General features: G+C 46.1%; 2 protein-coding genes across 2 annotated transcripts in view; one reads left to right on the top strand and one right to left on the bottom strand.

The window, feature by feature from the left end:
• The first annotated feature begins 1080 nt into the window (after positions 1–1080).
• SLC17A4 (solute carrier family 17 member 4) lies at positions 1081–14852 on the top strand. Its single transcript, XM_008693080.1, has 11 exons — positions 1081–1263; positions 6482–6687; positions 7286–7519; positions 7607–7694; positions 7857–7943; positions 9900–10018; positions 10142–10303; positions 12448–12580; positions 12663–12810; positions 13655–13745; positions 14718–14852. Exons 1-11 carry the CDS (start codon positions 1176–1178, stop codon positions 14850–14852), a joined length of 1491 nt encoding a protein of 496 aa, XP_008691302.1. The 5' UTR covers positions 1081–1175.
• A 4312-nt stretch (positions 14853–19164) lies between these two features.
• SLC17A1 (solute carrier family 17 member 1) overlaps positions 19165–24277 on the bottom strand; it is a 39441-nt gene continuing 34328 nt past the window's right edge. The window contains exon 12 of the mRNA XM_040644636.1: positions 19165–19386. The gene's annotated coding sequence lies outside the window, so the exon portion shown is untranslated. The remainder of the gene's footprint in view (positions 19387–24277) is intronic.

Raw genomic sequence — 24277 nt, 5'->3', positions numbered from 1 at the left:
TCTTAAATATGCCCGTTCTTTTGGGTATCTTCTTACGTTTTAGTCAGTCCTTTATTTCTTCAATTATTTTAAGCATGCTTATATAAGGCATTTATCAGTTTATCCGACCCTTGGAAGTTCGCAGCAATTTGACCCTGCGATGTGTTTCGTCTGAGGACTTCCTTGGAAGGTTGCTTCTGTGAGTGCTTCTAATTTTGGATCTGGAAGTCACAGTCAGCGGGGCTTCATCAGTAATTCTATGTGATCCGCATTAAGGAAATTGGCCTGGGCCCAGTTCTTAGTTCAGTTTTTCAGCCGACAGAGTTCTCAGACAATGAAAACAGTATGAATTGCGACCCCAACTCCTCATGACATAGTTAACGAATTTTCGGAATTTTAAGAGGCTCTTTCTTTTCAAACCACAGCTCAGGACGATGTAAGCTATCGCTGTCTCACTGTTGCAATGGACAAAGCCTCTCTAATTCAGTTTCGAACCCCTTTGAGGGTTCCGGCTCTGTCTCAGGATCTCCATTATAATCGCCTTGCTGGCAGAGGTCTAAGCTTCCTCCCTCATCCCAGGGACCTAGATCTCAAGACCCTGCATCACTGAAATTGACGTCTGCTCCCCACCACAGTCCCAGGGTCACTGAAGAATTAGCTCATGCCGCAAACTTTTCATTACATCCACAGGGGTATCTCTTACTATCTTTGGAGCTATGTGTTTAAAAAGATGTTTGCCATATTTTATCTGGTGTATCTAGATGTTTATAACAGGCAGTTTTCCACGTAATTTAAGAAACTGGAATCTTCCGGATGAAATTTCAAAGAAGACTGTCAAGTTTTAACATGCAGTTGATACATATATCAGTTGAGAGACAAAGGAATACAGAACTGGAAAGAATATTACAATCCATTGAGGCGATCCAGGACAGATCCTTCATTTCAGAGAAGCAGAAACTAAGACCCAGGGTAACTGTGACCCTCCCAGGGCCACACAATTGGCTAGTGAGAGAGTCTGGGCAACAAATCAGGTCTCCTGAACACCAAACTAGCCCTTTTCCCACCAAATACCTCCTCCTAATTCATAGAAGTGGGGCAGTGTCACGTGTGATATAGGACACCTGTCGCCCTGTATTTCCTTTTGCATTCTTTTATTTCAGTAGGTGAACGCCAGTCCCTGGGAGAAAAGAACCAAAATGTCTACTAGAGCAGAAGCCAAGAGAGTGGCTGCTATTTCCAGTGATGGTAATTTAAACACGGCTCACGCGCAAACCTCCAGGAAAGGTAAAATCATGTACTGGCTATGGATAAAAGTGGTATCTATGTCACCTCGACTTCGCTTTCGGCGGTATACAGCACGGTGCTCCCACCAACTGCCAAGGGCTCTATATAGCTATAAAGCCTTTTTTATGGAGAATTATTTCACTTCTTGCGAGAAACCTTGAAGGGATATAGGACAGGTAGGTATCAAGACATTATTTATAGATGAATGAAAAAATTCAGAGCAGATGCTAAGTAGAAAATAGGGAAACCGGTCTTGGGTTTTCTGATTCTAAGTCCAGGAGCATCCGATTAGATTTCTCTGTTCACACAGATCCAGCCCTGCCTCAGACAGAGCAGGCTTTTCCTCTCCACCGTGTCATAAAAGTCACTTCTCCTCCTCCACGTTGTCTATATCGCAACTTGGTGCTTTTCTGTAACATGTCCTAAGAAAACCTATTGAACACCTTATTTTCCTCTAAACTCTTAATGGTTCATAAGTACGTGATTCATTAATTTGCTTATGGAAATAGGCTTTTCATAAGATAACACCTTTGAACAATAAAGCACTGACCAAGGTGGGTGCTTTCCAATCCTCAACATATCAGCCAGTGTGTCTGCTGGGAAGTGAGCGTGTCTCAAGGACGAGAGGATTCTCCTACTCTTACCCATCAAAGGAGAAATAAGGAGGTGTGCATTCGAATACTCCATCTACAGTTAACTAGAAACCGTTTGACCTGGAATGAATACTATCCCAGTGCCTCAGCTTTCTCATCTGGAAAGTAGGAGAGCCTGACTCTTGTATCTCTAAGACCTGACCCGTGTCCAAGTAGTTAAGAATCTATTAGCCAAATTCTCCTATCCTAACTCTCTCTCTCAAAATCAGTAATATAAAGAGCTCATATATAAAAATTTTCCACGTTTGCAATCCTGATTTTGCCATTTATGAGCTGTGTGGCCTTAGGGAAGTTACTTACACTTTGTGTGTCTCGGTTTCCTTATTCATAAAAATGAGATAATAATAGTGCCCACTCACAGCATGTCCATGAGAACTGAATTAGTTACAATATGTAAATCACTTAGAACAATGCCTGGCACACAGTAAACACTACATAAACTTCAGCTAGGATTACCACCTCTCACACAGTCTCCCCTCCTCAGCCCCCTTTCTGGCAGTGGTGGGACTCATATGTGGTCTTTCTGGTTTCTTCTACCATCTTCTAGGGCACCCACTGCCCATGCTGCTTAGTCCCCTAATGACACCCCAGGAGCTACGGCAGTCCCCATGTAACCCATCTGACCTGTCATTACAAATGGCATCATGCTAATAATAATCCTGGGACGAGATTTGGCTAAATCTCGTCCCACCTGATAAGACAGAACCCCAACTACTCACAGGCCCACCTGGTTATTTTGTTGAGTCTCCAAGTACTTGCCACAGTGCTTATGCATAAACCCTGCTGGCTTCATCCATTCGTGGCCAACATCAATTTTCACTCATCTTCTCTCTCTGCCCCACACTTGCTGGGCGTTCCTGGGTCCTCTGTCTCACACCCTCGGGACACTGCTGGGGCTTTTCCTCGGTCCCCGTGTAGCAAAAAGGTACTGACGTCTTTGCTCAGTATGACTGCGCTTCTAAGAGACTCACAGAACCAAATCCAGGTATTTTGTGGGACACACAAAATGCCCCTCCCCCATTACATGGCATATCCCGTCACCTGGCCACGTAATAGAGTTGCTGATGCTCCTGTACCCCTAGAGACCTGGGGGAAAAGGTGGACCTTGAGGTTCTGCCAGAAGTCAGTGGTTTCTGTCTATCAGGCTCAGTTAAGGGTCCATGGGGCAGAGTGGGGACAGACACCACATTGACCTTCCTATCCCCTTATCTCCCAGAGGCCTGTGAGCTTCTGCCCGGGTTCAATCAGAAAAACAGAAGGTACTCTAGATATTTCAAGAAAAAGAGGCTTAATATAAGGGACTGGAAGATCCCACAGACTTCGGAAGTAAACTCAATCATGAAGAAAATTGCAATGAAAGATATATACGAAGGCTGATTCTTTGACAGCGGGTGCCCTTCACAGCAATAAAATAATTCCTGACGCGGGTGGATCAGGCGGAGAGATTAAGCACAAGTGATCGTGGGGACAAAGGAGACAGAAGCATTTCAAATGTGTAAGGTATTAATCACCGGGAAGCAGATAATGTCCATGATTTCTATGGAAATAACATTCATAAATTTGAATTAAGAAAAATTGTGCACGTCAAAAACACACGTAAGAAGTGAAGAAAGTTATCAAAAAGTTAACCCTTTTTAAAACAAACCAATTATGTCTTGGTGGTTTCACTAGAAAAATTCGGTGAGATTCTACTGGGCAGAAAATGTCTCTGTATCCATGCCTTTCTATGCCTACCCACCTTAAGGAGATGGAAGGTCGTTCCTCACTCATGTGCAGACCGTGCGTGGGACTTCTTCCAGAGCACAGCACGGAAAGGCGTCAAACAAGAGTAACCTCACAGTGGAGAAACCTGACAAATACTGCCTCAAGCTGTTGTTGAGGGACATTCTACAAAATACCCGACTGGTACTCTTCAAAATTGTCAAGGTCATTAGCAACAGAGAAAGTCTGAGAAACTGTCTTAGCCTTAAGTATCCCAAGGAGACACGACAATTAAATGTACTGTGCTATCCTGAGTCGGGTTCTGGAACAGAAAAGAGACATCAGGTAAAAACTAAGAAGTCTGAATACAGTGTGGGCTTAGCTAATAATCCTACATCCCAGTAAGTTCATCAATTGTGACAAACGTACATAGTAACAAAAGATGCTCCTAACAGGGGAAAGTGGGTGTGAAGTGGACAGGAACTCAGTAATTCAGGGGCGCCTGGGTGGCTCAGTTGGTTGAGTGACTGCCTTCGGCTCAGGTCATGATCCTAGGGTCCTGGGATCGAGTCCTGCGTCAGGCTCCCTGCTCAGCGGACAGCCTGCTTCTCCCTCTTCCCCACTTGTGCTCTCTCTTGCTATCTCTGTCTCTCTCAAATAAATTATTAAAATCATAAAAAAAGGAACCCCATAATTCTGGAAGTCCAAAACTGTTCTAACATAAAAAAGTATATTAAGAAAAAAGAAAATGAGAGGCACCTGGGTGTCTCAGTGGGTTAAGCCTCTGATTCTTGGTTTCAGCTCAGGTCATTATTTCAGGGTCATGAGATCGAGCCCCTCATCTGGCTCTGAGCTCAGGAGACAGTCTGCTTGAGATTCTTGGTCTCCCTCTTCCCCTCCTGCCCTCTCTCTGAAATAAATAAATAAATCTTAAAAAAGAAAAAAAGAAAGTGACTACATACCTAAAATACTTCAGGTTGTAGATTGAGATGGAAAGCCTAAAATCTTTCTTTACAAAGCTAGCATGTCAAAAATTACATGCACACACATACTCAGAATAATATTCACCCAAATTCAATTATATATGCTAATGTAAAATTCTGGCCAAAATATTAGCAAAATAAATCATGTGTTTTCATTACAAAAGCCTATTAAGAAGAGCACAGATATTAACGATAATTATAATGAACTTACATAAACGTAGTCAATTCTCACCACAGCATCTTGAGGTAGGCTCTATTATTTTTTTTCAAGATTTTATTTATTTGAGAGCGAGAGAGAGCGAGCAAGAGCAGAGAGGGAGAAGCAGACTCCCACTGAGCAGAGAGCCTGATGCGGGGCTTGATCTCAGGACCCTGAGATCATGACCTGAGTGGAAGGCAGATGCTTAACCGACTGAGCCACCCAGGCGCCCTGAGGTAGGCTTTATTATTGACCCCATTTTACAGGTGGAATACTGAGGCTGCAGATAGCTCAGTAATTTGCCCAAGAATACACAGCTGTAAATAGAGCAGATCCAGGTGTCTGACTCTATGATTCAAATACATTTCATTAAACTCATGCATTCACATCAAAATAAGAAACAGGAATAGGATAGCTTCGTACAGTAAAAGCGCAAGTCCCACCATTGTGGGGAACATGCCCAGTAAATTCAGATATGGCAGGGGTGCCCGCTCTCACCACTCCTATCTAACACTGTTTATGAACTGCCAGTGAATAATTTACCCAAGAAGATGAAATGTTACAAATGACAAAAATAATCATGTATTGTTTCCCACTGTTAGTACTTAACACATGTGTGGGTTTGGCTTTCTGTTCTAAACCCAGAGGAAGGAAACATGAAAATAATAGGGAGAGGACCAGTTATAGAAACAATAAAAAATCTCTTAAGAAACTTGTGTGGGATTTAACTGATGAGAACTGACTCTAAGATTCCAGCTCGGACCAGAGGAAAAGATGTGAATCCACAGGGAGCCACCCCTGTTCTCAGCTAGAAGGCCGCTCTCCGCGGGGCAATCCCTCGCCGTGTCATCTGCCATAGCTAAACGATGCTGATCAAAACTCCGATGTAAATTCATGTGGATGGGGGAGGGGACAGTCTCAACTGAACGCCCCCAGAGTTAAACTGAAGGTGGGGGGTCTGTGCTGGCATGTCACCACACGACAGGAGACAGCGCTGGCCAGGAAACAGGGCACCCACAGGCCTTGAGGACGAGATCATAAATTACACCTCTGGAATTTCTCCGGAGGGACAATCGATCGATCCTTCTAGCTGTTACCAAACTAATGCACCTGGACTCGAGTCCAGGGATAACCCCAGGCCCCTCACAGATCACTGGCAAGTTTCATGCGAGCCCAGATTACAGTATCCAGATGAAGTTGAAATGGCTTCTGGAGTCTAACCTAGCCGACCTTTTGAGTCTCGTCTCCTCCCAGCCCCTAACCTGTTCATCTGTGCGTTCTGTTAACAGGGTGGGGCCCTTAGGAGTCATTCCCAACGATCCCTCTCTCTTACTACCCATATCCCACACACCACTGCCTCCAGCCAGTTCTCTGGCCAATTTCACCTCTTTCCAGTCCATTCTTATGAGCTCACCCCAGAGCCCTGCCTCGAAAACCTTCCTAACACTCTTTCTGGCCAGTTCCACACTTTCTTCAAGTCTCTGCTCAAGTAATGATTCCGAGGAGGTTACGGAGCCCCTCACCCCCTGGGGGACAGGTGTCCACCAGCCACCTGCAGAGTAACACCTGCCCTGTCTCTATTTCTCCTCCCCACACACACTGCAGTCTTCTCCCTCTTCCAGACTTAGGAAAAGGGGAAGAAAAGCACCATGATGATGACTGTCTGTGTCCCTTCATCTCAGGCTTTTGTTCGGTCCGACACGGGCTAGCCGTCATCCTGCATCTCTGCAATTTCTCAATTAACTCCCACAAGATGAGCCTGAGCATCGCCATGCCCGCGATGGTCAATGACACAGCCTGGCCCAGCCCGCTCAATGCCACCGCGGGAAGGCCCTCCGCCGGTTCCCAGGACGGCTGGAACGAAACCCTACAGCAACTGGAGGCAGTGGTAAGTTTCATGAGACTCCAGAGTCTTTCTCTGACTCAGATGGTTTGACCTGAAGGGCTATTTATGAAGCGTCTACTATGTCCAGTGGACTATACTACACGGGCACATAATACGTAGCTAAGGAGAGTCCATCTCTACTCTGCTTAGTTCGAGGAGTGGAAGCACTCCTAGAAGTAGGATGTAGGAAACCACTTTCATCTTCAGTGGACATACATTCCTACCCTACGAGGATGAAAATCACAAAATTAGTTTCACAGATGTTTACTTTTACTTTCTTCCTTCACGTATTTTTAAAGTCACCTTACCGATAACGCTTTCTTCTTTATAGCCTTTCTTTCTTTACGGGATCTCTTACATTTTAATGGGTCAGTGAATTGTGTAACCAGGGAAACTGTGTAAAAGGAAAGAGTATGTTGGGCATATGTTTGGGTTTTGGGTTTTTTTTTTTTTTAATGAAATTGGTAGACTGGAGGAACTGGAGAGAAGTAGAAGGAGAGAGAACCGCCAGTTATTTTATTTTTCGTCTCCCAAGTTCACATGATAAAAACTGTCAACTCTCTGGCCAAAGATAAACAGTGAGATTCTCTTTGACCCCTAGGCTCCTATGTATGACTGGAGTCCTGAAATCCAGGGGATCATTCTCAGCTCTATCAACTATGGCTCATTCTTGGCTCCAATCCCTACCGGCTACATAGCTGGAATATTTGGAGCCAAGTACTTGGTGGGTGTCAGCCTGCTTCTTTCCTCAATCCTGGCCCTCTTGGTTCCACTGGCAGCTGATGCAGGAGCGGTCTCGCTCATCGTCCTTCGGATTGCTCAAGGCATCGCCCAGGTACCAAGAAGCTTTCTAAGTGTAAGTGGAATATTGGTTCCAAAAATGACCTCAGATAGCCAAGAATGGAACTTTTTTTTTTTCCAGGTTATGGTATTAACAAGCGAGTATTCAATTTGGGTCAAATGGGCTCCCCCACTAGAAAAGAATCAACTCATCAACACTGCTTTATCAGGTAATCGATACCCTAAATTGTCAGCTTGGGTGCACTGTCCCAGAGTACTCTGCAATGGCCTCGCAACACAAGCAAGACCTTATCCTCCAACTACCCTGTCTCCCTGCTCGAAAGCACGACCCTGACTCTCTCACCCAAAACACCCTCATGTCTCCTGTTTAGGGGAATTGACGGGATCCTTCGTTACTTTGCTCATCGGTGGTTTCCTCTGCCAGACCAAAGGGTGGCCTTCTATCTTCTATATCTTTGGTGAGTTTGGGCTTCTCAAATCTCAGGATTTTGTGTTGTGACAGAGGATGCTGGGCATGATTTTCGTGATCCAAGTCATCTATGGTTAACCAAACTCTAATACATGTGAGTATTTCTATAACTATATAACTAAAATTGATAACGTTCAGAGCTAAGCATGTGGTGAATCTTGCAAAATGACATTTAAATCTCAGGAGCCTGGATGCATAGCTAGAATGACCTAATGACTTCAAAGGCATCATAACATTCCGTCCTGCTTCTAAACTGAACACGCAACTAGCCCCAGAGGGATTTCTTTCCTAAGATGTTGAAAATGGTACCTAGGGGGGATGATACTTTTTGTTATGCTTATTTAATTCATTTTTAAAAATTCTATTATTACAATCAGATAATTGTAAGACTGTGACCTAATTGTAAAATGCTGATTGGCGCAGAAACCTGCAAGACAGGGCAGATGGTGTGAGGCTCAAGAGTGGACGTAACGCATTAAGAAATGCTGCAGAAGGTCCCAAAGACACACGGAGTGTTCCAGAGGCAACGTTCTCCTACTTCACAATTCTGCCTTTACCCAAAATAAAGATTTTATTTATTTGACAGAGAGAGACAGCCAGTGAGAGAGGGAACACAAACAGGGGGAGTGGGAGAGGAAGAAGCAGGCTCCCAGCGGGGGAGGGAGCCCAATGCAGTGCTCGATCCCAGGACTCTGGGATCACGTCCTGGGCCGAAGGCAGACGATTAATGACTGAGCCACCCAGGCACCCCTGTGTTTGAGTTTTAAAACATTCTCTGAAGTCCCATCTGCAACTTGTGTGATCCAGTAAGACCAGTGAGCACCACTCGTGCTTCCGTTAGAGGGTAATGCTCTTATACCAAGAGTTCCTGTAACATCAAGTCAATATATTCACTAGAAAAAATTGTGTGAAGATGGGTTACTTTAGCATGGTGACCTGCAAAGGCTTTGTCAAAGGGCAGGTTACGGAAATTACTCAAGCAATGCGAGAGGCTTACTCTGCTCATGGTTTCCAGAAAGGTAAGCTACAAATGTGTATGTACAAGGAAGGAACTCAGTACAACATTTGTGGACATCCTCCAGCCGCCATCTCCAACAGCGGTAATTTTCGTGTCTATTCCTCCCTACTTGATTTTAAGTTCCTTGATGGCAAAATTCCATCTTTGTATTCTTATACTCTCAAAATCTCACAAATGCCTGGTGTAGGGTAGTTCTATACTCTATGATAGCTCTTCACACTCTATTTGTGAAGGAGTGTGTAAAGGACAAGCTACCTAGTAAAAAGAGCAATTAAGATTAGGGCACGTGTGGTGATGAGCGCTGGGTGTTATATGCAACTGATGAGTCATTGAATACTGCTACATCAAAAACTAACGAGGTATTATATGTTGGCTAACTGAACCTAACAAAAAAGTATTGAGAAAATTGGTGATGCTTATATAAAATCTATAGATTAAATAATATTTTCATTAAAAAAATAAATAAAATTGGGACGCCTGGGTGGCTCAGTCGGTTAAGCAACTGCCTTCGGCTCAGGTCGCGATCCCAGGGTCCTGGGATGGAGTCCCACATCTGCTCCTCCCCCTGCTTGTGCTGTCCCTCTGACAAATAAAATCTTTAAAATAAATAAATAAATAAATAAATAAATAAATAAATAAAATCTACACTCTGCTTAAGAAAAAAAAAAGATTTCTTAAGATCCTAAAAAAGAAAATTTTAAGATGAATTTTATTTCCGCTCAATACTGGTAACACTGGGCTGTCCGACGGTGTCACATGTGCACGCAAGGGGTGGAGAAGCACCCTCCGCCAATGATGGCGCCACAGCACAGATACAGGTAGGAGTGGAATACTGGGGTCAGTCACTCTGTCAACCACAGGCATCATCTCAGTGCAGAGTCAAGCAGAGAGAACACCCATCAAGGGCTAATGGGATCCTCTTCCTAGGTGGAATTGGCTGTGCCTGTTCTTTTCTCTGGTTTCCTCTTGTTTATGATGACCCCACAAATCATCCGTTTATCAGCACTGGTGAGAAGGAATATATCGTGTGCTCACTGGCTCAGCAGGTGCGTTTGATGAACTTCCCTGCCATTTCCCTATGTTTGTCCCGGTGTCTCAGGGGTGAAGAGGGCCTTAGAGCAAAGCTCTTGTCTTCTGATGGAGGGGTATTGATATTTGCTTTCTTCTAGGACTCTTCGCCAGGCTGGTCCCTTCCCATCAAGGCTATGATGAAATCCCTACCACTTTGGGGCATTTTAGTCTTTTATTTCACTGAATTCTGGATTATTAGTATTTTGATGGCATACATGCCGACATACATCAACTCTGTACTTCAAGCTAACCTCAGAGATGTAAGTATAGAGAAAGCCCATTCTGTTCTTCTGCTGAAACACCTCATTACATAATCTTCTGTCTCACTTACGGCCACAAACTCGGGGGTATAGGCCCAGGAACTTCGTGTAGGAAATGCAACCTGGTTGCGTGAATTCTCAATCATCTCACTGTGACCTACTGCTTATTGGGGAAGACTGGGACGGTTCTAGATAAGCTTGATGTTCACACAATGTCATATTTCTTAAGGGACTGATGCAAGTTGTGTTCAGTCCAATCAGCTGTTGCAAACAAGATAGTGTGCTGGCAACATAAAAAATACAGTGTTAACAAAACAAACTCTGCCTTAGAGAGGACTTGACGGGAGCATTAACAACACCTGCTGAAAACAAAAGCTTATCACTAGGACATAAAGTCCCAAATAGGACTCCTACCAAAAACTTGCAGATAACGGTCTCCTAAGACATTTGTTATTCAAGTGTGACGCATACAGAGAAAAGTGCACGTATGTGTACAGCTCTCTTTTTACCAAATGGACAGGTGTCCTAACAGGTGGACAGGAGCCTTTAAATTCCTACAAGATGGACGTCTTCAAAGTGGCAAGGAGTACATCAGATTTCAGAGCCTATTAGCGGCAGTTCACAAGGTTATTGAGTCACTGCTACATTCTGGTGTTTTGGACTCAAAAAGCAGTGCTCTCATGTTAACTGGGCTCCTCTGGTGAAAACGGTGCTAACTGGCCAACAGAGAGCTGACTTTCGGAGCAGAGGGCAGAGTCCAGGGTGCACACGTGCAAGCAGGCTGGAGGTATTGAGGTCAGAAAGCCCCAGGGTGGAATGACCATGGGTCTTCACAAAAGAGGAGGGCCGGAAGCAGGCAACAAAACCGGAACCTCAGATGAGGCCATCAGGGGCAGGAGGTCCAGACAGACATCCCTGAGGCCAGCTGTTGGGAATGGTTTGTCTCTGGTGAGAGGCCAAGTGGGATCCCCATCTCAGAGACCAAGGCTGAGGAGAAGGAGGATGGGGGAAGGACTGGAGAGGCCAGTGGAGACCAGTCAGTTGAGACCAGGCTTTCTCAGCTTGGAAAGTCAAGAGGCCTCAACTCCTGTTGGTCTCAGGGTGGTTTCTCCCTAAGTCACAAAACCTTGGTGGCTTCAGTTTACTCATCCATAATATGAACAGCTGGGACACGGTGACAGTTAAAGCCTTTCCATTTGGGAGGTTATACGCGACATTTCTTTCCTTGCATTTTTTTTAATAGCACCGTAATACAGAGGCTGAGCTAATCAAAACAGGGTACAACATTTTAAAAACTATATCCAAAGATAGGAGTGAAAAATCTTCCTCCCGCTCCCATCCCATCTGCCCTGTTCTCCCAGCCCAGCCACAGATCACTCTGTTTTATTCATTTCTTTTATATTCTTCTTCTGCTTCCTTATGAGGACGCAGGCATACATGAGTGTATCTTCTTATTTTGTCAATTTTTTTTTACACAAAACATTATGTGTTGTGTATGCTGTTATTCTTTGTGCATTACACCACGGTGATCTTTTCATATAGTCCACAGGAACCTTGGTGAGACATCTGGGTTGTTTCCAACCTCTGAGCAACAAACCTTGCTCGTCTGCCACACACCTGTGCAACTATTTCTGCATGTCTGAGTTCAGGGTAAATGCAATATAGACTTTCTATCTATTGCCAAATTGCTCTCCATAGGGCACTGATAATATTTGCAAGTACCCAGTTTCCCACAGCCTGCCTTAGATCTGGTCAAAAAACTGTTGGATTTCTGCAGATTTTTGCCAGTTTGATCCATGAAGAGATAGTTCTTTTCACTATGAGGTTGGACACCTTTTAATATTTTTAGGAGCCCCTATTTTCCTTTTTCTGTAAATTTTTCCTATCCTTTGCCTATCTTTCTACTGGGTTTTGTTATTTTTAAAAATCTATTTCCAAGTGACCTTTACATATAAAGAGAACATTAGTCTTTTTTTTCCAATTGAACTATATGCATATTTTCTCTCAGGCACCAAAACTGTGTTGGCTGATCCCAGTACCTTGAAATTTGTATCCAAGGAGACGTGTATATAGAGAGAAGCTATACACGTAGACAAGCCCCCCAAGGGTCAATGTGTGTCATGTGTGTTATCTCTGGTCCTCAGAGTGGAATCCTGTCGGCCCTGCTGTTAGCTGTTGCCTTTATCAGCAGTATCCTTGGAGGTCTACTGGCGGATTTTCTTCACTCCAGGAAAATCTTCAGACTCGTTACCATCAGGAAACTCTCCACCGCCATCGGTAAGGACACAGGTGGATGCTGGGGCGGTGCGGGAAGCTCAGGGTGGTTTTTATTCACTCTGCGTCTGTCCTCCTGCGGCAGGGGTTCTTATCCCATCTGTGGTCCTCGTGTCCCTGCACTGGGTCCGGTCCAGCGTCAGCACCAGTATGGGCTTGTGGGCACTGTCTTCCAGCGCCACCACCTTCTGCCAGATAGGAGCGCTGGTGAACTTCTTGGATATTGCTCCTCGGTAGGGACCCCTTGGCCACATCCACACAGAAACTCAGCTCAGGTCCCGCAGCCCTAAACTCGCTCTGATGGCCCAGTTCCACGTGGCTGATCTGTGCCTGCTGCTGGTCACAGGAAATGCCGGCACCAGCCCTACAGCCACATAACTACTGGAAGGGACCCAAAGCCAGACCACCACCTGCACTGTTTTCCAGGTGAAAACGGCGAGGCCAATGGCCACACTCACAGCTCCACTGGGGACAGGCGGGGACTCACAGCCATATCTCTGTCGGGGAAGGCAGCAGTCACACGGGGTTGCACTGAAGGACCCGTAAAACCCTACAGGGCCGGCTCACATGAAGCTTTACTAAAGGTAAAGCTTGACTAACGGAGAGCAAGAGAAACACTCACCGCTTACAGACGTAGTGTCAAGGAGGCCTGGGACTTCCCATGTAGCTCCCAGGATCCTTTCCCGGTCAGCAGAACATACTTGAGCTTCAGATAACCAACTGCCATGACACCTGGAAGACGCCCTGGCCTCAGGGGAACCAACGTCTCATCCAGTGAGGGGTCTTTTTTACCCAAAGACAAGGCTGCAAGATCGGGCTCCATAGCAGAAACTAAGAGAACGTACCAACGAGATGCAAACCACCCATCTGTACATTTTGTATAAACGAGGTTGACAAGTTAGTACAGGTGACGCTTGGGAGTCTCAGACCCTCACCCGGGATGACGCTAATCACTAGTCAGCATTTCATTCAGGCTGGGCCAAGGGTCGGCACTGGGCACCCCAGAGACAAGCACAGAGTTACAAGGAAGCTGAGGTGAACGGTTTGCTTACACTGGAATATTCTCTCCTGCCTCAGGTACACCGGCTTTCTCAGGGGACTATCGCAAGTCTTTGCTTACGTATCGGGAGCCATTTCTTCCACTGTCGCTGGATATTTAATCAGTCAGGTGAGGTCAAACACTGATGAAAATACTCATGAAAGGAACCTATACAGTCACTCAGGAGAAGTCAGACTGGAGATACTTTTGTTCCTTCCCCAACGGGGCTCAAAGCTCAAGAGTCCTGAGCCCCTCGGACCCCCCCCCCAGGCTCAGCTCCCGCAGGACAATTACCACAGGTTTAGGGTGCGGAGCGATGAGGAGAGCTCAGTTTTATGAGTTTATGCTTTAAGAGTTTTTATTTATTTGTTTGTTTATTTTGCTTTAAGAGTTTTTAGAAGGTAAGTTTTTCATGCTAATCATCAAATTTCTAGCAGTATTCATGGCATTTCTTGCAAAGTATAGAGGGGCCAACCATTCTGGTTTGCCTATGATTGAGGGGTTTCCCTTCTAGTCGCTGACTAATACTGTCAGGAAAAGGCTTTTAATAAGGAAATCCTTAAACTGAATTTGTTTCCCTTGTCATCCCTTCATACATCCACTCGTTAATTCACCCTTAGCATGTGTCATGCAATGTTTAAGTGAATAAAACAAACAAAAGTCCCTGCCTGGTGAAGCTTATATTGTAGGAAGGAAACTGATGGAAATCTAATGATTTCATATGTACATATCCATCATATCATATACGGAATACTGAACGGTGGCACAGTGTGAAGAGGAGAGGAGAAGCAGGCATGTAGGAGGGGGTGGGATTTCAATTTTAAATAGGGTGGCCTTGGAAGGACTCACTGGAAATGTAACATTTAAGTAAGGACTGGACGCAAACAAGGGAGTGAGACAAATGGCTATTGGGAAGAGGACTGTTCCGGCAGAGGGAAAGGCCAGGGCCCAGGAAATGACCTGCATATTCCAGGAACAACCAGGAAGGCCACAGAGACCGGAGCAGAGCGGGCTGGTGAGCCGGACAAGCGCCAGGACCTTTCTGAATAGGAGGGGCAAGAGCCAAGAGACCATTAACACTTTGTAATTTCCTGCTTCCAGGATTCAGAGTTTGGCTGGAGAAATGTCTTCTTGATTTCTGTTTCCATTAACGTGTCAGGCCTGGTCTTCTACCTCATCTTCGGCCAAGCAAACGTCCAGGACTGGGCTACAGAGCAGATGTTCACTCAGTTCTGAGCAAACCGGATGCCTCAGAGCTGAATGCTTAGCCTTTCATCGTTTGCCGTTACGGATGTTCCCCCTTGGCACCTGCTTGACCGGTTACCCATTTAATTTGCATTGACTTTGTCTCCAGTATCTTCTCAGAGAGCTTGGCTGTGTAATACTGAAGGTTCTGCCTGCAGAGGTTGCAGTGGTGGGTGGGGGTTGGGGAAGGCCAGCTATTTAACTGTGAGCTCTGGAAAGCATATGTGTGTCTGAACTTCAAAGTGTTCTCCACTCTGCCCACTATTATTGTGACTTCATAAGAAATACATATTTGGTCTCTGCTCCGCCACTTTCGGGAAGAGAGCTCCAGAATTTCAGATTAGTGAAATCTCAGATTTCTTGAGTGGTAGAGATGACAGGAGCACCTTTTGTCATAATATTTGGACTCGGTCCCTGGTTCCCGACACAAGAAGCTTCTAAGACCCTCGGATTTTCTGGAGTGATGAGAGTGTCTTGGGTATTCTATTGAGATGACTGGTGGCTGGGGGCCACCCATAGCTTCTGGAGGCCACTGAAGCTGCCCACAGCTTCAGGATGGGGGCCGGTTTCCAGGAAGACTGAGGCATGATTAGACGTTTGGAACTTCCAGCTCCACCATCCCACCTCCAGGGAGGGGAGAGGGGCTGGAGATTGAGTTATTCATCAATTGTCATTTACTCAATCACACCTATCCAATAAAGCCTCTAATAAAAAATTGAAACGATGGGGTTCCAAGAGGTTCTAGCTTGGTGAGCACAGGGAGGTGCTGGGACAGTGGTGACCCAGAGAGGGCAGGAAAGCTCTGTGTCCCTTCCCACATTCCTTGCCCTGGGCATCTTTCCCTTTTGGCTGTTCCTAAGTTGTATCCTTTATAATAAAGCAGTAGTAATAGTAAGCAAACTGTTTTCCTGAGTTCTGTGAATCATTCTAGCAAATTATCAAATGGGGAGGGGGTCATGGGAACCCACAACTTTGTAGCTCAGTCCAACAGAAGCGTGGGTACATTGGATACCCATTAATTTGATTGGTGTCTGAGGTGGGGTGGCCTTGTGGGACGGAGCCCTCAACCTATGGGGTCTGCACTAATGCCAGGTATTAGTGTCCGAATTGACTTATACGGCACCCAGCTGGTGACCCCCAGAGAATGAGAGAACTGCCTGGTGTGGAAAACCCACACATCTGTTGTCAGAAGCATTGAGGACAGAAACCCTTTTCCTTTAGTTGTCCTGGTAAAAGCATCTGGGACAGAGGACAATTTCTCACCAAAGCAAAAAAAAAAAAAAGCTGGAACCATGGGAGTGAGAACAGAGGATCACAAGGGGAACTGTGTCCAAGCATCCAGACGATGAACCCGAGAGCCATCTTCCAAAGAGAGCCCCAAACAACGGAAGCCATGGTGTACACAGTCCAGCGTCCTAGGCCAGGAGGTCGGAGCAAGGCACGCTGGCCTCACGTCAAGGGAGGACAGACACGGGGCCGTTTGAGGCTCGGCCTGAGCAAGATGTCCGGGAGAAAAACAGCAAGGAGGAAAGATGATGAAGACTGAATCCACTAGATGCAGAGAAACGCTCATACTTGTGACTAGTGGCAGTGGGGTAGGAAACCTGGACTCTTCCAGATAATTTGCTTCCTGTGGATGCTCGAGCTGGGATCAGAGCTGCCTCTGTAAGGCACGTAGGGCTCGGGCGTCCCCCAGACGCCACTTTTCCCAGCTACCTTCTTTCGGGCCATCGCGACCTCTGCCCTTCCTCTGGTTTGTGGATCCATGTAGATCCCTCGATCCTTAAGTAACAGACACTGTCCAGGGTTCCTCCTCTGCCCTCGAACACTTGATCCTGCTGCCACAGCTGTCCTGGACGCCCGTCCTCTGCTCCTCTGACTGCTGGAATCCCGCCTGCCTTCAGGGGGCCTCACTCCACGGTCACCTCACTCACTTACCATTTCTTCCTAAAGTGTGTGTGCAAGACCCACGCTGGCTCAGCCCCACTCCAGTCCGCAGAGTGCGTGCGGTGTGTCCACGTTCATTACTCCCCCCCCGCCACTGGCTCGGCCCCACTCCAGTCTGCTGAGTGCGTGCAGTGTGTCCGCTTTCATTATTCCCCCACATGGGCAGGATCGGGACCATGAGAAAAAGCGACAGCATCAAGCCCTAAATGAGCATTAACGAACATATCACATGGGTTCCCGGCAGAGACCAAAGTCAGACCCACTTCAGGGAGGACAATGTCTCAGGGGAGTGGAGACACACACGTATGGGGATGAGGACAGTGGCAAAGGAAACAGAACGGGAACCCGGGTTATCAGCAGGGATGAGAAGGGCACATGCCCCAGTGTGAGGGTGAGACGGGACCATCGCCTCTCAGTTTCAATGAAGCAGGGACTTGAAGGACCATAGTTAACAGATGCAGGAGGCCTAAAGAGAAGAGCACTTGGGAAAGAGGCCGCAGCACCAGCCAAGGTTTGCTGACCGGGGAGCAATCCAGTGCGGCCAGAGTACCGAGCGCTGGGTGGTTGGTGAGGAGGCCCCAGAAGTGGGGGGAGCGAGAACACACTGTGGGCCAGGAGCCGCCTTGGTCTTTCTCCTGAAATCAATAGGAAACGTGTGAGCGGACGGGTTGTGATCCGGGTTCTAGTGTTCCAAGGTTTTTGCACAAGAGAACAGGTTGAAGTAGGAGTTCACTGTGCCGTCCGGGAGCAGGTGCTGGCCCCCGGAGGAGCGGCGGGTGTGGGGAGGAGTAAACAGATTATTCGCTGTAGGAGATACACTTGACAGACCCGGATACTGAACAGGTGGCAAGGTATGGGGCGACTCCTAGGTTTGGGTTTGCTACTGGCCGGATGGAGATGCCTGTGAGACAGAGCTCACACCCAAGTGAAGATGACAGGAAGGGAAGTAGACACCCGGGAGATCTGGGCTTCACCTGTAAATCCAGGAAGCTTCTAGATGCAGCTGGTGATTGAAATGCTTAGCATGGCGGAGGCTGCCCCAGGCGACAGGATGGCGTAAGGAGGGAAAGCCTGCAAAGGAGCCTTACAGAACGCCCAACACTGAACGGCCAACCTGGGGCATAATTCGCCTTTTTAAGAAAAGGAAAAAAGAAGAGCCTAAAAAAGAGAGAAGGAAAACCAAGAGAATTGGGTGCTCAGAGAGGGAAGAGAGGCATGGTTTCAAAAAGGAGTGGAGGCACCCGTGCCCTCTGCAGGGATCCGGCGAGAGGAGGGGGCAGGCAGGGGCGAGAGCAGCCGGCGGCTCACCGGGCTGGCCACCAAGCGCAGGGACGAGACCAGCGGCCAGCTGCAGGAGGATGGGGCGTCAAGAAAGGAGCTTAAAGTGAGCATGATTCCAACCCGGGGGAAGAATCTAGTTGGAAGGGAAAAAATGGACTCTGCTAAAGAGCACAGGAGGGCAGGTTCCCGAGAAGGCTGAGTAAGGGAGGAACGTGCGAAGCCCCAAGGGTGGATGACAGGAGATGCCCGAGGGCCGCTCCTGCCCTTTCACAGCTGCCTCAAGACTGTGTCCTGCCCTCAGGGCACCTCCAACACCTCCCCTAGTTCCTCCCTCCACACCCCCCACCCCTGGTTCATTTGCAATACAACACACAACCACCGTGTCTGGTATACGGTGTCAGTACGTGTGTGTGTGTGGGTGGGTGGGTGTGGGTGTGTGGGTGTGGGTGTGTCTTCAATCACCGAGTGCCTCAATGCCTGGAATGGCCTGTGGTGGTGTGGGAGACCAGTTAGGGAAGACATGGGTGAGATGGTAAAGGACCCAATTCTTCTTTAATTTCCTTTGTTTTTCAGAACATAGAATTATCTAAACCTACGAATTCCCTTCCTTATCCCATCTGGTGTTGAGACTGAGAGACTAGTTCTCTTCAATCCACGTCTCCGGCACCGACACGGCCAACCCCAGGCTCTCAGAAGCCAGGATCACGGGGTTTGCCCATCAGGCCAGAGTCTCCTACTTCTTTCTGGGCCTCCCGTGTGGGCACATATTCCTCTCCTTTCCTTCGGTGGACTCCTCTGTTTTTTCCTCACATTTCGCTTTTAGTTGCTTCTAGAAACAAGTTTGCTTTCTCCCTGGGACCTAACAAGTACAGTTTCCCCCCAAATGGGCTCCCTTAAAGTATAGAAACCTTCTCACATTTTCCACTGACCCACACATCTATAACCCAGAGGAGTGAAGGGTGAAAACTGGGGAAAAGGTCTTTCAGAAAATAAAATTTATAAAATTTATTTTCTTGTGCTTGTTTATTGGTTGACTAAGCAATCATTTATAAAGCAAAGAATGTGGAGTGGAAGACGAATAAACCTACATTTAAAATTCAGACCTGCTACCTGGTACCAACAACATATGGTACAAAAGAGACGCACACAGGGTGTGGGGCAGGGCTGGCCTCCTAGGAGGGCGCACACCATTGTCTTCCTTGGGCCGCCGACTACCCCTCAGTCCCAGCTCCCGGGCTGGTCCCTCTTCCCTTCCACGAGGAGGTGAGTCCCAGGCTCTCCCAGGGTCTGCTTTACACTAAGTTTTGTAGAGAAAGAAAAAAGGGGACACAAATGTCACCGGTGAGGAAAGCTTTAAACACAGTTCAAAGGACTAGTCTGGCCAAGTCTGTTTTTCTCGGGCTGTCTTCCTTGTCCCAATGACAGCTTATCCTAGGCATCTGCCTCCCTGCTCTCCTCCTAACATAAAAATAAATACGACTGGTGAACAATTCCAGCCTCGAGCTAGGTGCAGGCACACAGGAGGAGACCGTGCGTCACTTGCTGTGTCTGGGGGGTGTCCTGAAACACTGCGCATCTCGGGGCTCACAGCTCAAGCGGTTTGATGTTGGGGCCCCCCAAGAAGAATACGTTTTATCAACAGCAGTGACAAGGCAGGCTTTTTGTACTTCAGCAAATGCTTATTTTTTGAAACGAAGACTTCCCTTTGTGCCCCCACACACTCCAGTCCTGCTCAGAAGCATCCCCGGTCCTTCCAAAGAACAAATTGCTAGAGCCTGTGCCGACTGGCAGACCGGACTGAAACCCAGCCTCATCTGGTTACAAAGTCCAGAAAGGGCTAGTGCCCTAGACACATCCTTCCTCTGCCTAACAGATTCGTCCAGGGCTGCCGAGCGAAGGCCACGGAGGTCAGGTACAGGACAGCCTGGTGTAACGTCCTGAAGCCTGACCGGGGTGCGGACTGTGCCTGTGCTGGCTGACAGCCTGGCACGGGGTCTGGAGCTGACACAGGTGACGAAGGCCACCGTCCATCAGCACCAGTTAGCCAACCCAGGTGAGCCTCACACGGGCCAATCCCCTTCCTGCTTTCTGTAATTCTTCACCTTTCTGACTCTCCTGAGCCCCCACTCCTCCCCCTCCCCATTCCCTTGTCCTCCCTTTAAAATGCCCCTCACCTCTGTATGAATAAAAATTTGAGTTTGGATCTCTCTAGGCTCGTTTCCCTTTTGCAATAGTATATTACTGATTACAATCTGTCCTTACCACTTTAAATAGCATTTACCTTTGTTTATCTTGGATATTAGTCTAGAATGTCAGCACCCAAGAGAGATGAGGGTTTCCATGGTCCAGGAGGGGCGCCCCAGTGTAGGGTATCAGAGCATGAGCAAGAAAGCAGGGAAGAATACACGATGGGAAAACTGGACAGCTACGTGCAAAACAATGAAACCGGACCACTTTCTTATCCCATACACAAAATACGTTCAAAATAGATTAAAGACTTAAATGTAAGATCTGAAACCATAAAATTCCAAGAAAAAAAACATAGGCGATAAGCTCTTGACATTGGTCTTAGCAATATTTTTTTTTATCCGTCTCCTCAGGCAAGGGAAACAAAAGCAAAAATAAACAAATGGAACGACATCACACTAAAAAGCTTTTGCACCATGGAGAAAACCACCAACAAAACAAAAAAGGCAACCTACTGAATAGAAGATATTCACAAATAACATGCCTGATAAGAAGTTAATACCTAAAATACATGAAGAACTCCTACAACTCAGTATGTTTTGAAAAAACTAACAACCCAATTAAAAAACAGGCAGAGGACCTGAACAGACATTTCTCCAATGGAGACATCCAGATGGCCAACAGACACATGAAAAGACGTTCAACATCATTCATCGTTAGGGAAATGCAAAACAAAACTGCAATGACATATTACCTCATAACTGTCAGGATGGCTACGATCAAAAAGGTAAGAAACAACAGGTATTGAAAAGAATGTGGATGAAAAGAGTCTCATGTATTGTTGGTGAGAATGCAAACTGGTGCAGTCTCTATGGAAAACAGTACAGCGGTCCCTCAAAAAATTAAAAACAGGACAATCACAGGGCTGCCTGGGTGGCTCAGTCGGTTGGGCGTCTGACACTTGATCTCAGCTCAGGTCTTAATCTCCAGGTCATGAGTTCAGGCCCCGTGTTGGGCTCCATGCTGGGCATGGACCCTACTTAAAAAAACAAAAAAATAATTTAAAAATTAACAAATTTAGCAATCTATTTTGACATATTTATCTGAAGAAAATGAAAACACCAATTCAAAAAGACACATGCACCCTTATGTTTTTGCAGCATTATTTACAACAGCCAAGATATGGAAGCAGCCCAAATGTCCATCGATAAACACATGGATAAATGAGATGTGGCATATTTATACAACAGAATATTACTCAGCTGTAAAAAAGAGTGAAATCTTGTCATTTGCAACAACAGGGATGGAGCTAGATGCTAAATGAAATAAGGCTGAGAAAGACAAACAGCAAATGATTTCACGTATTTGTGGAATCTGAAAAACAAAACAAAAGGCAACCAACAACACAAGCCAATTCAGAGATTCAGAAAACAAGTGATGATTGCCACAGGGGACTAGGGTGGAGGGAGGGACGAAACAAGTAAATGGTACAATCTTCCAGTTATAAAATAAATAAAACACAGGGATGAAATGTACCGCATAAGGAATGTGGTCAATAATATTGTAACAACTTTGTATGGCGACAGATGGTAACTAGACTTATTGCCGTGTCCATTTTATGCTGTAAATAAATACTAAGTCACTACGCTTTTTTTAAATCACTGTTTTATAATTAAAACTAATACAACATTGTATGTCAATTATCCTTCAATAAAAAAATATCGTAAATAAAAATAAACTAACCAACTTATTAGAGTAGAACTAGAGTGGGCATCTGGGTGGCTCTGTCAGTTACAGTGTCTGCCTTTGGCTTAGGTCAGGACACAAGGTTGCCTCTCTGCTCAGCAGGGAGTTTGCTTCTCCCTCTGCCCCTCCTCCTGCTCCTGCTCTCTCTCAAATAAATAAAATTTGGAATACTAACATTAACCCATTATTTAAGTTTGTTCTGGAAATTCTAAGGCCCACGAGTCTAGAAGGGGGGAAAAAGAGATAAAATATCAAAAGGGAGGAAAGAAATTTACTATTATTTGCAAATGACGTGATTATCTACGTAGAAACCAGAGGATCAACTCCCAAACCATCCTAACAAGATAGCTTAGCCACAGTTAAGTTTTTAAGTTAAAAAATAAATATATTCAAACAATACCTTCCCTGTATCCCAGCCCAAATGTGTAAGAAATTAAAATAAATAAAAAACACATTTGGGAAATATAAATCAATTTTTTAAAGAAATGTATACTAAATATAGGAAGCAAATTGCAGCACTGGACTGAAGAAACACTGAACCCACATTGAATGAGGTTCTCTTAATGGACATTGTGCTAGTTCAGGGATCTTAGTTTCTCCCAGATAGATTTAGTGCAACCTAATGCAATTTGGCACAATTTAAATATTGCCATTAAGTGTTTATTAAAATGGCCCAATGATTATAAACTTTCCTGGGAGAATAAACAGCCGATATTATACAATATCATCTTCAAAAACAAATGAAAAATGTTTGGCCCGATATTTAATATCGGGCCAAACATTTAGACCCAAATATCGGGTCTAAAAATTTAGACCCATCAATGTATTACATAACAGGTCCCAGTAACAACAGATATTAAACTATATATTAAGCCCAGAAACACCTATAAAAATATAGAAGTTTATTTTCCAAGAGCTGGTATTTTATTTTATATTTTTAAAAGATTTTATTTATTTATTTGAGAAAGAAAGAGAAAGAGAGAGCATGGGGGGGTTGGGTCAGAGGGAGAAGCAGATGCCCCACTCCACGGGGAGCCTGAAGTGGGGCTCAATCCTGAGACTCTGGGATCATGACCTGAGCCGAAAGCAGACACTTCACTGACTGAGCCACCCAGGTGCCCCCCAAAGGTTGGTATTTTAAATCAGAGGAACAAATATGAAGTATTCAAAAAAAAAAAAATGATGCAGTTAAAACTCCCTTGCTTGGGAAACAAATCCAAATCCCTACTTCAGCCGCTCACTAAACGTCTGTAGATGAAGTAAAGACAATAAAGAAACATGAATTTCTAGGAACTCTTCTTTCCCTCCTTTGCCCTCCATGTGAGCTCAGGACCCCTTGACGGTGGCAAGGCCGGGGACTCCCCAAATTGGCTGACACAGCCCACTTACAAAGCTTGCGGGAGCACTGAGAAATACAGGGAAGTCTGCAATCACCATAAGCTAATATAATCAGACGCTCACGCTACTGGAACTAAAATTTAAAATAAATTAAAATTAAAAATAAAAAGCTTTCAGGAAATTAAAGTCTTTCAATAGTCCTTGGCATCCCGCTGGCCGACTGGCCGATGGTGTCAGAGGGAGAAGCCACAGGACGGAGTCACCCACCAGTGCCCCTGCGAGGGGAACCTTTTCTGTCCCTCCTGTGGCTTCATTCTGTCCCCAGCTTCAGAGAGCTGCAGTACATTCCGTTTCTCTTTACAGACCTCAACACGCTCACCTCAATCTCTTGGTTCAATAAAATCCGTGTATATCACAAAACACAACATGCAACAATTTAAAAGATTCCAGGCCCACAGAACTGCACCTTTTCCTGGACAAACAGACCCTCCAGCAAGGTTTGTACTGTTACGCAGACTCCTGGAGAGCCTCGCCCACAGCACTGAGAGCAGTATCTAAAGTGCTGTGCGGTCTTCCAGGTACAACTGCCCCCCACCCCCCGAAAAAGGCAACTAAGCAGATACAGAAAATGAGGAAAACAAGGGAACTACCTCACGCCAGAACCTACAAGGGCTATTTGCTAAATTCGAAACAGAGGACCCAGAGTAAAGGGGACACTGGAGTGAACTCACAGCCGCCTGCCGGACTCCTTGCTCTGCTCCTTCCTGGCAGGGGAGCGGGAAAGGGACCCGCGTGGGCCGGGAGCGCGGGGCGCTTCGAGCCGCCCGCGGAAGGCAGCCCAGGCCCTTAGGCCCACACTGGCTCTTTGCTCGAGGGGAGACACGTGACGATGACTCAGCCCTTTTCCATCCCCCCCC

The sequence above is a fragment of the Ursus maritimus genome, unplaced genomic scaffold (assembly GCF_017311325.1).
Source record: "Ursus maritimus isolate PB19 unplaced genomic scaffold, ASM1731132v1 scaffold_30, whole genome shotgun sequence".
In the NCBI taxonomy this organism is placed as follows: Eukaryota; Metazoa; Chordata; class Mammalia; order Carnivora; family Ursidae; genus Ursus; species Ursus maritimus.
This window is presented reverse-complemented; position numbering and strand designations above follow the sequence as displayed.

Bases quoted from the DNA above. Each gene is read 5' to 3' on its own strand.
- SLC17A4 (XM_008693080.1), top strand. From the start codon at position 1,176: ATGTCTACTAGAGCAGAAGCCAAGAGAGTGGCTGCTATTTCCAGTGAT. The intron at 1,264-6,481 runs GTAAAATCATGT...CCTTCATCTCAG, and splicing joins CGCGCAAACCTCCAGGAAAG to GCTTTTGTTCGGTCCGACAC. The intron at 6,688-7,285 runs GTAAGTTTCATG...TTTGACCCCTAG, and splicing joins TACAGCAACTGGAGGCAGTG to GCTCCTATGTATGACTGGAG.